Genomic DNA, 12,435 nt, shown 5'->3' on the forward strand with positions numbered 1-12,435 from the left:
GCGGTCACAGCCCCGGCCTCTGAGGGACTGTGAGCTCAGAGACTCAGAACTGACCTCTGGAGCGGGTGAGACTAGGGTTTGAATCCAGACTCTGACACCTAGTACCAAAGGGACCTGAGCAAGTGACTTAATTTGTTATTTGCAGCCTCAGTTTCCCTGGTTGTAACGTGGGGATGATAATAATAGCACCAAGCTCACAGAGTTCTTGCAAAGATTAAAGAAGAAAAGTCATGGATGTGAAGTGCTCAGGCACTTGGGAAAGTGGCCCTTTACTACAGCGGTAGGATTCAAGGAGGGAATGTTGATAAAATCACAGTCACGTAGCACGTTGTGTGAGTCCGGGAAAGAATGGCATTCATGAATGTCACCCATTCCATAGTGAGCTCCACCTTAGTCAGCGGGTGAGTGGGAGAGCGGGGTGACTTCTTAGAGCAGCCTGCCTACAGCACCCCCAGCTTGTCTTAGGGCAGGGCTGGCCGATCCTTCAAACTGCCATTGCCTTTGCCACCTCTTTGGGGGAAGACGTGCCTCCCCGGCACCCACCCACATGGCCCCAGGGCTGCGGGTGGAGGCTGAGCAAAGGTAAATATTCTTCGTACAGTTTGCTTCTCTTTCTTTCTGGCAGGGCGTGGACCTTGGTGTAAAATTACAACTGAAAAGGCCCCCGCCCTGGGGCAAAAATGTAACTAGGGAGGCTGTCAGTTCATTTTGCAAGTCCTGGGTCTCCATCTCTGTTCCTCTTGGAAACTTTCAGTCTTTGCTCTTTGATGTCCATTCCTATCATAATCATGACATTATCAGACGTGGTCATATCATAATCTCACAGATACTGGCATGCTAAGCGCTTTACACATGGCTTCTCATTTGTCAGAACCCCCCCCCCGCCTCCAACGTATATGATGAATGTAGGTTACAGGCAATCCCAGCTCCCTGCTCTTAATCTTGCCTATTGCTTTTCTTAGCCCTTCCTTAGTATCCAGGCTGTCAGTCTGTGACCGTAGGCATACGATTATTCCTCTCAGCCCCAATTACCTTACTCGTAAAATGGAAATAATAACATCACCTCGGGTTGTTATAATGATTACATCAGAAAATGGCAGTACTCAAGAAATGGAAGCTTCTATTATTATTATTGATTTTACTATTTTTACTGTAACTCATATCCTGACATGCTACGGTAGCAGTGGACCCCAGGATGCCAAGAAACCACAGAATCCAGGTTCACCTGGGCCCCCTTTCACAGCGCTGGGGATCCTGAAGTGTGAGGTGGGGTTCACATATAGGGGTGGGGTCCCAAGGTCAGGACCCTGGTGAGAGTTGTGTGTCTCCAGCTTAGTAACCGGTTTATTGCAATATCAGATATATCTCTATACCTGCAACGTCCAATGTGATAACTCCCAGTAGCTAAAGGAGGTGGCAGTGTGCGAGTCTGAATCAAGACATGCTGTAAGCCGAGCACTGGCAGGCTCCATTGGAGGGGAATACAACTCTTGGTCTTAGGGTCATGAGTTTGAGCCCCACATTGGGTGTAGAGATTACTTAAATTTACAACTATTTTTAATTAAAGATTTTTTAACTATTTATTTTCGAGAGAGAGAAAGACAGAATGCAAGTGGGGGGAGATGCAGAGAGAGGGGGAGACACAGAATCCAAAGCAGGCTCTAGGCTTTGAGCTATCAGCACAGAGATTGATGTGGGTCTTGAACTCACAAACCACAAGATCATGACCTGAGCCAAAGTCGCACACTTAGCAGGCTAAGCCACCCAGGCGCCCCTAAACAAATTTTTTTTTTTTTAAAAAAAGACATGTTGTAAGTATAAAACACACGTCAGACTTCGAAGACAGTCGTACATTAAACAATATGAATTGTGTGTTAAAACTATAACGTTTCAGATATATTGGGTAAAGTGATCAACTTGTTCTGGCTGTCACAAGACATTCCTGGTTTTAGGGCTGAATGAAAGGTCTGCAGCCCAAGACACCCCTTAGTCTTGGGCAAACCAGGACACTTGATCATCTTATATAATTTTTTAAGTTTATTTATTTTGAGAGAGACGGGGAAAGACGAGAGAGAGAGAGAGAGAGAAAGAGAGAGAGAGAATCCCAAGCAGGCTCCATGCTGTCAACACAGAGCCTGATACGGGGCTCAGACCCACAAAACCGTGAGATCATGACCTGAGCTGAAGTCTGACGCTTAACCAGCTGAGCCACCCAGGTGCTCTGAGTTGGTCATCTTATTATTGATTAAAATATATTATTTTAAGTAATTTCACCTGTTTCTTTTTTAAGTGACATTTAATACCATAAGCATTACTAGAAAATTAAAATTTATATTGTGGAAAAAAATTATAATGTGGCTCTCATTATATTTTCATTGGATAGTAGAGGTTCTATTAGGTCTGAAACCCCAGGCTACACCCTGCCAGCAGACAGATGTGACAGTTGCCCTCCAGCAAGTGGCACAGAAAACAGCAACTAAACCTTAGCATAAAATAAGTGGTATGACTGCAAGGGCTGTAAGAGAGGAGGGGCGCCTGGGTGGCTTGGGCCGTTAAGCACCGACTTTAGCTCTGGTCATGATCTCGCAGTTCCTGAGTTTGAGCCCGTATCATGGTCTCTGCTGTCAGTGTTGGATTCTCTTTACCCCTCGACTTCTGCCCCTCCCCCTCAAAAATAAATATTTTAAAAAAAGAGTGAAGACTAAAGGACAGGCATGGGTTTCCCACGTTGGGAGGAGAGATGAGAGCATTCTAGGCGGAGGGAACTGTCTGAGCAAAAGCATGGAGGTCATGGGGTGAACTTTCGCACACTTGCTTGGAAAGAAGAAACTGTTCCAACCCTACTGATCCGGCAACTTGTACAATGTTGAGAAGTAAGTAGGCTCACAGTGCTTCAGTCCTCCACCCGGAGTTTATCCTCAAGTTTAGCCAGTCTCTTCCTCGTAGGTGTCTGAGCATCTGCTGCTGCCCTGCCAGGTCCACCCCGACCTGTAGGGGCTACTGCTCTGCTTGTGTTTTCCCAGTCAGTTTATTCTGACCGGGATCTCTTGGGGCTGCAGCCGATTGGTGTCAACATCTGTGAGTAGCAACATGGACAGGAGCCACGGCTTCATACAGAGACAGACTAGAGTCAGCTAGGGAAACTGCAGCTAATTCCGGGTTTTTCAGGGACTGCTCATGCAGTCTGTTAATTTTGCCTGGTTTCCAGCTACACTTACAGAACGCTTACTGTGTGGCAGGCACTATGCTAAGAGTATTGCTTGCCTTATGTAAGCACCCTAGGAAGAGGTGTGTTATCTCCACTACCTAGACCAGAAGCCTGGAGCTTGTAGAAGCTATTTGTTCAACTTCACGGAGCCAGAATAGCCAAAGGTCACACTCAGAGCCTGGGCTTCTCACTTCTTTACACTCTCCCACTTGGGGCAGTTCTATACCAGGAGATCAGAGACACCTAGGACAGAATTTAGAAAGCAGGGATTGGTATTTGTTAAATAAAGGCCTTGTTGGGCAAAACTGTGAAATGTATTGGCTACAATGCTACCTGCAGAAATGCCCACCTGAGTTGTTCAGCTCTTATCTTTTATCAAATGTGGATAAGAAGTCATCTGAAGACCTTGTGTGCGTCCTCTCCTCGGCTCTGAAGCCACTGGCCGCCCCCCTCTGCCGTGATTGCTGAGGCCCCTTCATCCTCCGTGAATGGCTCCTTGGAGAACTCTTCGGTTTCTTCTGACTGGGTGGAATCACTAGACTCGTCCTAAAACGGGGTGTCTCAGCTCCGGGGGAGGCGCACTGGATATTTACACGCAGAATTGTTCAGTCATTTGTGTCAAGACCTGATGAAAACAATTATATAAGAGAGGAGGCCTTAGCACATTAGCTCCCGTCTTCCTGGCAGGGGCAGGTGCTCTGGGGAGTGAGACACTGGCTGATAAGTTTTGATGGATGAGTTTGGGTGGAGAAAGCATGGGGAACCAGGAGCCTTGGGTATGAGGAGGGCAAAGGTTACCAACACTGCCTCTAGGGAATTTGGGGCTGATACAGTCTGGACAAAGGCAAAATCCAGACTGAGGTTCTCAGGGGTCCCTTAGAGGGGCCATTGTACAGACTTTGTAGTTAGAATCAGATTCAAGGCCAGCATCGCCTAGTCGGTACCAGCTGACTTCTAACAAATCTCTTCACTTAATCACTGAAGGAGTAGAGGGGCGCCTGGGTGGCTCAGTCAGTTAAGCGTCTGGCTTTGGCTCAGGTCATGATCTCACGGTTCGTGGGTTCGAGCCCCGCGTCTGTCTCTGTACTGACAGCTAGCTCAGAGCCTGGAGCCTGCTTCGGATTCTGTGTCTCCCTCTCTCTCTGACCCTCCCCTGCTCACTCTGTCTCTCAAAAATAAATTAAAAGGTTTAAAAAAAATCACTAAAGGAGTGGAACAGTCCGTCAAATAGTTATTTTGTACCTACTATGGGCCAGGACCAGGTGACCCATTCTCCCCCTAAGGCTGTTTTGAGCGTTCCAGTGAGTGAGGCAATCTGAACAAAGCACTCCAGTGTTGTATGCAAATGACTTGTTTGTATAAATGTTGCAACCACCAATCTGCTGGCTCTGGGCAACTCAGATTGGAAGCCCTTGACCTCCATCCTGCCCAACTCAGATTCCCCAGGAAGATCCCTGTCCCTAAACCTATGTTATGTGTCTCTTGTTGGCCCCAGGACACTGTGCTTCTCGCACACACCTGCATTCCAGTCCTGTTTGTACTGTATGCTTTGAGCAAGTCCCTTAACCTCTCAGTTAACTCTTGTCAGGTGTGGCCAAAAGCAAAGGAACTGCTTAGCATAGCTCTTAGCACAGGGGCAGAGCAGGTAAAAAGGAAATCAGGAAAAGCTAGCTGCTACTTTCATAATTATTCAGCTCTTGAAAATAGAGGTCTGGCCTGGGTTTCTGCCATATCTCAGCACCTAGCACAGGGCCTGGGGAGTACACAGCAGGTACTCAATATACGATGTTGGTAGGCATAATAACAGTCCCTAAAGATGTTCAATTCCTAATTTCCAGAACCTGTGGCAAAGAGGAATTAAGGTTGTAGATGAGCTTAAGATTGCTAATCAGTTGATTTAAAAATATCCTACCATTAGTTCTCAAGCACTAAGAAGAGCTCCCACACGATAGGTACTCAATAAATGCTACTGATGATACTATCATCATTCATGTGAGTTTAATAACTACGAATAGTAAAATGTCCATTCCTTCTCCGTGTCCTCCAGTGCCTAACACTGTTGTCCGGTACACAGCAGGAGGTCAATAAAAACCCTTACTGAACCTATAGGTGGATCAAGTACTCCCCTCTCTCATGGCCCACGTCGCCGTTCCCCCCAATCCTGCACGTCCCTTACTCCGGGGACCGGGACCGAGACTGTGATCTTCCCCTTAATCCGAAGTCTATCCCCTGGCTTCCTTTCGCCGAGGTGGTGAGCACGGAGAGCAGCGGGGTCCCTGGACACCTTGGAGGCCATGAGGTGCGGTGCAGTGCACGCTTGGGACCGCAGGGGGCGAGCGTGGTCCGAGAACACCAGAGGGGCTGGAGGACGGGGCGGGGCCTCGAGGGCGGGTCGACTCAGTGCGCAGGCGCCACTTCAGACGCCTCGCGCGGCCAGGGGCAGGCGGCTGCAGAGCAGTCCCGGTCGCGGCTCCAGTAGCAGCGAGTTCGAGCCCCGCTCCCCCTCTGCTTCGGTTCTCGCTTTCCCGGCCCTTGGGCCTTCCAACGCCAGTACCCGGCAGTCGCTGCGCTTTGCGCTCTCCCCGCCGCCAGGATGCCGGTAACTGAGAAGGACCTGGCGGAGGACGCGCCGTGGAAGAAGATCCAGCAGAACACTTTCACGCGTTGGTGCAACGAGCACCTCAAGTGTGTGAACAAACGCATCGGAAACCTGCAGACCGACCTGAGCGATGGGCTGCGGCTCATCGCGCTGCTCGAGGTGCTCAGCCAGAAACGCATGTACCGCAAGTACCACCAGCGGCCCACCTTCCGCCAGATGCAGCTGGAGAACGTGTCCGTGGCGCTCGAATTCCTGGACCGTGAAAGCATCAAGCTCGTGTCCATCGGTGAGTGCCCTAGCCCGGGCGGGTGCCGAGGTGTACCCCGCCTTCCCCCGCGCGTGCGCTGGGGGAAGTCTGGGGGCCCCCTGCCGCACGCCCCCACTGCACCCCTAGCCGCGGGCTGGGTGTGGGCGCTGAGGCGGGGGCGTTGTCCCCCCAGCGAGTGGGGGCTCAGGAGACCTAGGCCCCCTTCCCAGGGCTTTTTTCCCTGGGCTGGGACTTCGTGTGTTGGCTCCCCGCCGTGCGCCTGGCCATGCGTCCTTGGGGGGCTGTGGATCCCGGGCTTGGGTCGGGGCTGCACGGGGAGAGGTGAGGCCGTGACATTTTTCTGCACCCGCGGTGCCCCTCGGGGGAGCTGGAAACCTCTGGTCTATGGTCCATGGAAGTGGGGCCCCTGGTCAGATGTTCCCCAAAGCGCTCTCCCCGCTGCGTCCAGGCTAGTGCGCTCAGCTGCCGAAGAATGGGCGGTGGCTCTGACGCCTGGCGGGAGACTTGGGGAGGGACAGTTCTCCGAGCCTGGGGCCTCTCTGCCCAGGTGGGGACGGCGACCTGGTACCCTCCCCCGCCGCCTCTGGCTTGGGTGTGGGCCGGGAGGTGGGAAGGGGAGCCGCGGGGGTGTGTCCTCCTCGCTCCCTCTGCTCCCTGCTCAGCTCTGGCTGGGTGCCTCGGGGTGAGCCAGCTCTGCCGCCGCAGTGATAATTTAGGGACAGTGGTGGTATAGTAACTACTGTTTTGCAGGGAGAGCCCAAACTTGAGCGCGCTGTGTGCCAGAAGTCTTCCAAGTTCTCAGTCCTTACACAAGCAGGGAATTGGGATGTCCTTAGACCTATTTTTACAGACAAGGGCGGGGGTGGGGGTGGGGGTGGGGGTCCAGAGGGTTAATTGACTTGTCCGAGGTCTTGGGAGTAGGAAGAGAATTGAAGGAAGCGGGTACAATGAAAGGAGACTTTGCCTTCCTCTCCTAACCTTCCCCACACTGGGTCTTCCTGAGAAGGGGGAGGGAGTTGGTGTCAGGTTCCTCTCCGCTGGGAAGAGAGAATGAGGGTCAGGTCCCCACTAGGACCTGGAGTAGTTGAAAACTTCCTGGAAAGTCACAAGGCTGCTGAGGGCCTGGGCTGTGACTGTAGGGGGAAGGGGTATGTAGTGTGTAGGCGTGTGTGTGTGTGTGTGTGTGCGCTTTTATGTGTGCCGAGTATGCGTGTGTACACAGCATATGTGTATAAGCATGTAGTGTGTACACAGCATGGGTGTGCAGAGAAAGTGTGTGCACCTATGTGTGTGTGCATGCATGTGTGAGTTCTGCCAGGTGAGCACCTTGCTGGAGGAGTGGACCCAGGCCTGGGTCTGGGGTCTCTTTCTGGGCTCTTCTGGAGAAAACTAGGCCTTATAGTGACTCCTGTGATTGGAAGAAAGGGTGGTGGGTGTGGCTGCTGCAACTTTCTCCGGTAAAAGGGGTTCCCTCTAGGCTGAGTCTCCTCCTTCCTCTCCCTCCCCTTCCCCCACACCTGCCCCAGCAGGTAGGGCCGCTTCCTGCTTCCTGGGCCCCTGCAGCTGTCACCGCCCAGTCAGCTGCCCCATCCAGGGTGGCTGCTCTGCAGAGCTGTGTAACATGCTGCCTCTTTTTTAGGGGTGTCCCATCTCCTATAACTGTGTAAGATGAACCCCAGAATTACCCTGGAATTCTTCCCTTTTCAGAAACCAGCTTTACTTCTGGGGAAAACTTAAGGCCAGCCTGAGCTCAACTTGGATCACTTCTTTGTTTTAAAAATGTGTATTTATTTAATTAACTGAACAAAGAAACTTAAAGCAAACCAGGAGTATCCAAACATGAAATCTCTTTAAAAATGCAAAACAAAACAAACAAACAATTGAAACCACAGCACCAGAAAATCCTGGACTGCCTCATTTACCAACTGTTTATAGAGGCTGGGCTGGCTCCAGCGTGGCATCCCATCACTGCCCTGAACTTGGGGATCCCATTCTAGACTTCGATCCCATTTTCATTCTGAACCCACCTAGGACATAGCATCTTCCATTGTCTTGACATTCCAGGATTAGCCGCCCCTTCTCTGGTTGTGGACTTCTGGGCTGTTGGCAACTTCTTGCTGTGGACCTCTTCCCACCACAGACTACATTGTTTTGTTTTATTTTAAAATTATTTCTTGGATTATATTCCCCCAAGTGGCATTCCTGGGTCAGAGTGTGACCACATTTATGAGTCCTGTCATTGGCTGCCTAGTTGCTCTCCAGAAAGATCTCACAGTAAACAGGTTTTCCAGCCTCTGAAGACAGGAGGGAGACTTGCCAAGTGCCAGAAGTCCCGCGGGGGCGATGCCTGAGGCCTCTTCTCCCTGCTCCTGGGGCTGTTCTGGGTCATGGCCCTTCTGAAAAAAGTCACATCCAGCTCGGACTTCAGATCAGCCATGTCGCATTGTGCTGACAAGGACCCTGGCTCCAGTCTGGTTGCACACATTAGGTGTTAAGTGTGTTTTGTTCATAACCCAGTTGTTCACCACCTTGAATCCTCAAGGTCTGTTTTCCTTGTCTATATAATGCTCCACTTCATCAAGTCACCGGGAGGGTAAAGGACTTGCCCAAGTGCTTAGAAACACTTGAGAGAAACAGAGCATGAGTCGGGGAGGGGCAGAGAGAGAGGGAGACACAGAATCTGAAGCAGGCTCCAGGCTCTGAGCTGTCAGCACAGAACCTGATGTGGGGCTCGAACTCACCAACCGTGAGATCATGACCTGAGCTGAAGTTGGAAGCTTAACTGACTGAGCCACCCAGGCGCCCCTTATTATCTGCATTTAAAGATGAGGAAACAGGCATGAAGTAACTTGCAGAGGTCACCCCAATGGTAAATGGTGACTGGACGCTGGGTCTGGCCAGTTGTGAAATTGACTCTTAACTGACTTGCTTTTCGGTGTCAGAAATGAGTGAAATACAGCCCCTCTCCCCCAACCAGAGAGCCCCCCAAAACCAGGTTTTGCAAGTCCGGGATGTTGGGGTAGCAGCTGGACACTCATACTTTGAGCCTTGAACAAAGTCTTGAACAAAGAGGGGATCTCAAGGCTTTCAGTGAGAGGAGGATGAATCCTCTGAACTGGGATGAGGGTCCCATGAGGTGAGTCCGGTCAGGAGGTGAGCACCGTCAGTCTGCATCTTGCATCAGATGAACTTGTTAAGGGAATGGCTGCCCTGCGTTCACTGCGCTTTTTTGGGGGGTGGGGTGGGGTTGGGGTGGTATTTCCTGCCACTTAATGGATGGTGTTTTACTCCATAATCTGGGGAGGTATCTTTGAATGGATACTGGGTTCTGTATACTTTGGATAACTTCCAACAGTGTACATTGTTGGGAATCGTGACTCGTATACAGGCGTCCAGCTCTGAGACGTGAGATGTCAGAAGCTGCCCGAGGACTGGCTTTTCTGCCTAGAGGTCGCCGAAAGACAGTTCTGGCTGTTTATTCACATTTTGATTTGTTGTAAGGTGGGCCCAGACGAGGCTGCATCCAAAAGTTGAAGGTTTTCTTCAGTTTCTTGTTCTGTCTTGGGCAGTTCATAGTGAGGCCTCCGCATAAATAATTCTAGTTGCCTGCCAGGAGCTGGCAGTTTTATTTACTTGTTTTTCCAAAAACCTTTCTGACACTGGCAGCTTTCAGCCAATTTGGAGAAAAAGGGGGTCTCCCAGCCCAAGAATGACAATCCTGGCTGCCTAGAAGTTTGGGTGGTGTGTTTTGGTTTGATCCTTTAGAAAAAGGAATTCTTTCCTTTTCAGAGGATGCGGTCTGACCCTAATGTTTACTTAAGGTGCCTGTGCCAGGCCAGTGCTCCAGAGCAGGCGGGGTGTGTATTCCCAAGACCTTGGGTCACTGGGCAGAGGTTCCAGGGTGGTGGGTCACCATGGCACTCAGCCCCCTTCCCTTCCTGTTGTCCCGCCCCCCACCCAAACAACATACAAATCCAGTAGTCCTGAATTCTATTCTTTCCTGAACTACCTAGCAAATGCCAAGTAAGTCTTTCAGGTGAAAGTAGTATAGAGAATGCTTTAAAAGTACCAAAGTTGGGGTGCCTGGGTGGCTCAGTCGGTTAAGCCTCCGACTTCGGCTCAGGTCAGATCTCACGTCCGTGGGTTGGAGCCCCGTGTCGGGCTCTGTGCTGACAGCTAGCTCAGAGCCTGCAGCCTGCTTCCAGTTCTGTGTTTCTTTCTCTCTCTGCCCCTCCCCCTCTCATGCTCTGTCTCTCTCTGTATCAAAAAAAAAAAAAAAAATATTTTTTAAAAAAGTACCAAAGTTGCATGCTTTGTCACAATTAACAAGTTCTGGGCCTTTTGCAACAAAGTAACGGTACGAGATGTGGATCTTACAGTAGTTAAGAGCAAGGATTCTTGGTTCAAATCCCACTTGCCACTAGGTAAGTAGCTGCTAAGAAACATCTGTGCCTTAGTTTCCTTATCACTAAAATGGGGATGACAACGGTTAAACGGTTGTTGTAAACATTAAACAAGTCAATATTTTAAAAAAATGTTTGGAGCAGCACATAGTAAGTGCTGCGTGAGTGTTTACTCAATAAATAAATTCCTGGCCAACAGTATTCTCAAAAGTCACGCTGGAAGGTTTGCAAGCTGAAAGGACATTTGAAATTGGGGCCGCGCTGGGGAGAGCAGCTTGGTTGGCTAGTGTTGCTGCTGCTTGCTAAATAGGGCTGTGGACTGGCCTCCTTGGAAGGGGAGGCCCCTTGGTTACGTTACGGCTGCCTCTGGGGCCCATTCATACCAGCTTTGTTTCCGAGACCTGGACTGGAGCTTGGGGCGGCTGGTCATTCCAGCCTTCCACCCCGTTCAGGAATCTCTGGGCCAGATCACTTCCAGATGGCAGCGGGCTCTGCGGAGCTCCTCCTGCCACAGCGGAGCCAGCGTGCCAGGCAGCCGCTGCCTTCATTCCTGGAGGGGCTGCGCGCTGAAGGGAGGGCTTCGGTGTGGACCCACATTACGTCTCCTGGGCACTGCCCCTTCCCCTCTTGCCCGGACACCAGTTCTGTGCTCTGAGGCCGGTGCACAGGGTAGTTGAGGATGGCTGCCTTGCTCCTTTGGCAACAGACGCTCAGGCTCAGAGCCTTTGGGCCTTGGCTGCAGTGGCTTCATGGCCAGGGGTGGGGTGGGGGTACCAAGTCATCTGCTTTCTCCATAAATGGGCTCTGGGTCAGCATATACTAGGCTATAGTAGATAGAGCCGAAGGGTTCAGGGTATGCGTCTGAAGCTGGATTGCCAGGATTCTAAGCCCCACTCTGCTCCCCAACAGCTGTGTAACTCTGGTCCACTGCGTTAACCTTTCTGAGCCTCAGTTTCCTCATCTGTAAAATGGAGAATATTAGTTCTTATCTTAGTTGCTGAGAGCATTATATGTGACTAAGTGGAGTTTATAGCATGGTGCTGGTATTATCATTATTAATATCAATATGCTTCTGAACCAAAGTCTAGGACTTTGTCTAGTTTTTCATCTGCTCTTCAGCCAGTCCTACTGCTGTCATCTAGTGTTAGATATTCCCTCTCCCCCAGCTTGGAACTTGTGAGGAAGATGCCTCCTAAACTCCTTTCTTTCTTCCTTTCCTTATTCAGTAAAGCTAAGAAAGACCAACTCTGGGCCAGGCCCCGTGTTAGGACCACAGGGATGAGAGTCACGGCTTGCGTCCTATACTGCTCAGTGCAGAGGAGGGAGTAACCAGAAAGTGTCCTCCTAAACCTTCAGGCACACACTGATCACCTAGGGACTTTGGTAAAAGTGTAGGTCTGATTCAGCAGGTCAGGTGTGAAGGCTGGAAGGCTGAAGTTCGGGACTTCCGGCCCCCTCCCAGTTGCTCCTGTTGGTGGTGGTGGTGGTGGTGGAATGGTGGGCCACGCTGTAGGTAGTGAAGATTTAGAGGGCAAGCCCTGGGAGTGGGAGGATCACCTTCCCCCGGGCTGGGCTGGGTAGTCCGGAGGGCTTCCTGGAGGGAGTGGCCTTTAAGCTGGGACTTACAGCCTCATTAGAATTAAGCAGGTGAAGTTAGCCAAGTGAGGCACAGCAGTGGAAGAGTTTGTCACGTGGAGGTCAGAGGAGTGGCACTGGTGACAGGAGCTGTCTCACAAAGGGCCTTCTGAGGCTAGAGGCTGCCAGCCAGGCAACTTCCCTGAGGGTGTTTGGTGTGGGGGAGGTGAACCCAGCTGAAACGGATCCAACATCTGATCTGGGGTCCTCTTGACTGTTACTCCAGTCATTCCTGCCAGTAAAAAATGATAATGTGCCTCTTATATATGCAAATTTATAAGCTACATTCATATATTATTATCAGTCTGTATATTAAATATTA

At 50.7% G+C, this 12,435-nt stretch overlaps 1 protein-coding gene across 1 annotated transcript in view; it reads left to right on the plus strand.

Moving 5' to 3' along the window:
* Positions 1–5,621: 5,621 nt before the first annotated feature.
* The window catches only part of FLNB (filamin B), a 139,133-nt gene continuing 132,319 nt past the window's right edge, over positions 5,622–12,435 (plus strand). Inside the window, exon 1 of the mRNA XM_029917885.1 lies at positions 5,622–6,093. Within this exon, the coding sequence (XP_029773745.1) occupies positions 5,802–6,093 (292 nt within the window). The 5' untranslated portion in view covers positions 5,622–5,801. The remainder of the gene's footprint in view (positions 6,094–12,435) is intronic.

This window comes from Suricata suricatta, chromosome 12 (genome assembly GCF_006229205.1).
Source record: "Suricata suricatta isolate VVHF042 chromosome 12, meerkat_22Aug2017_6uvM2_HiC, whole genome shotgun sequence".
In the NCBI taxonomy this organism is placed as follows: Eukaryota; Metazoa; Chordata; class Mammalia; order Carnivora; family Herpestidae; genus Suricata; species Suricata suricatta.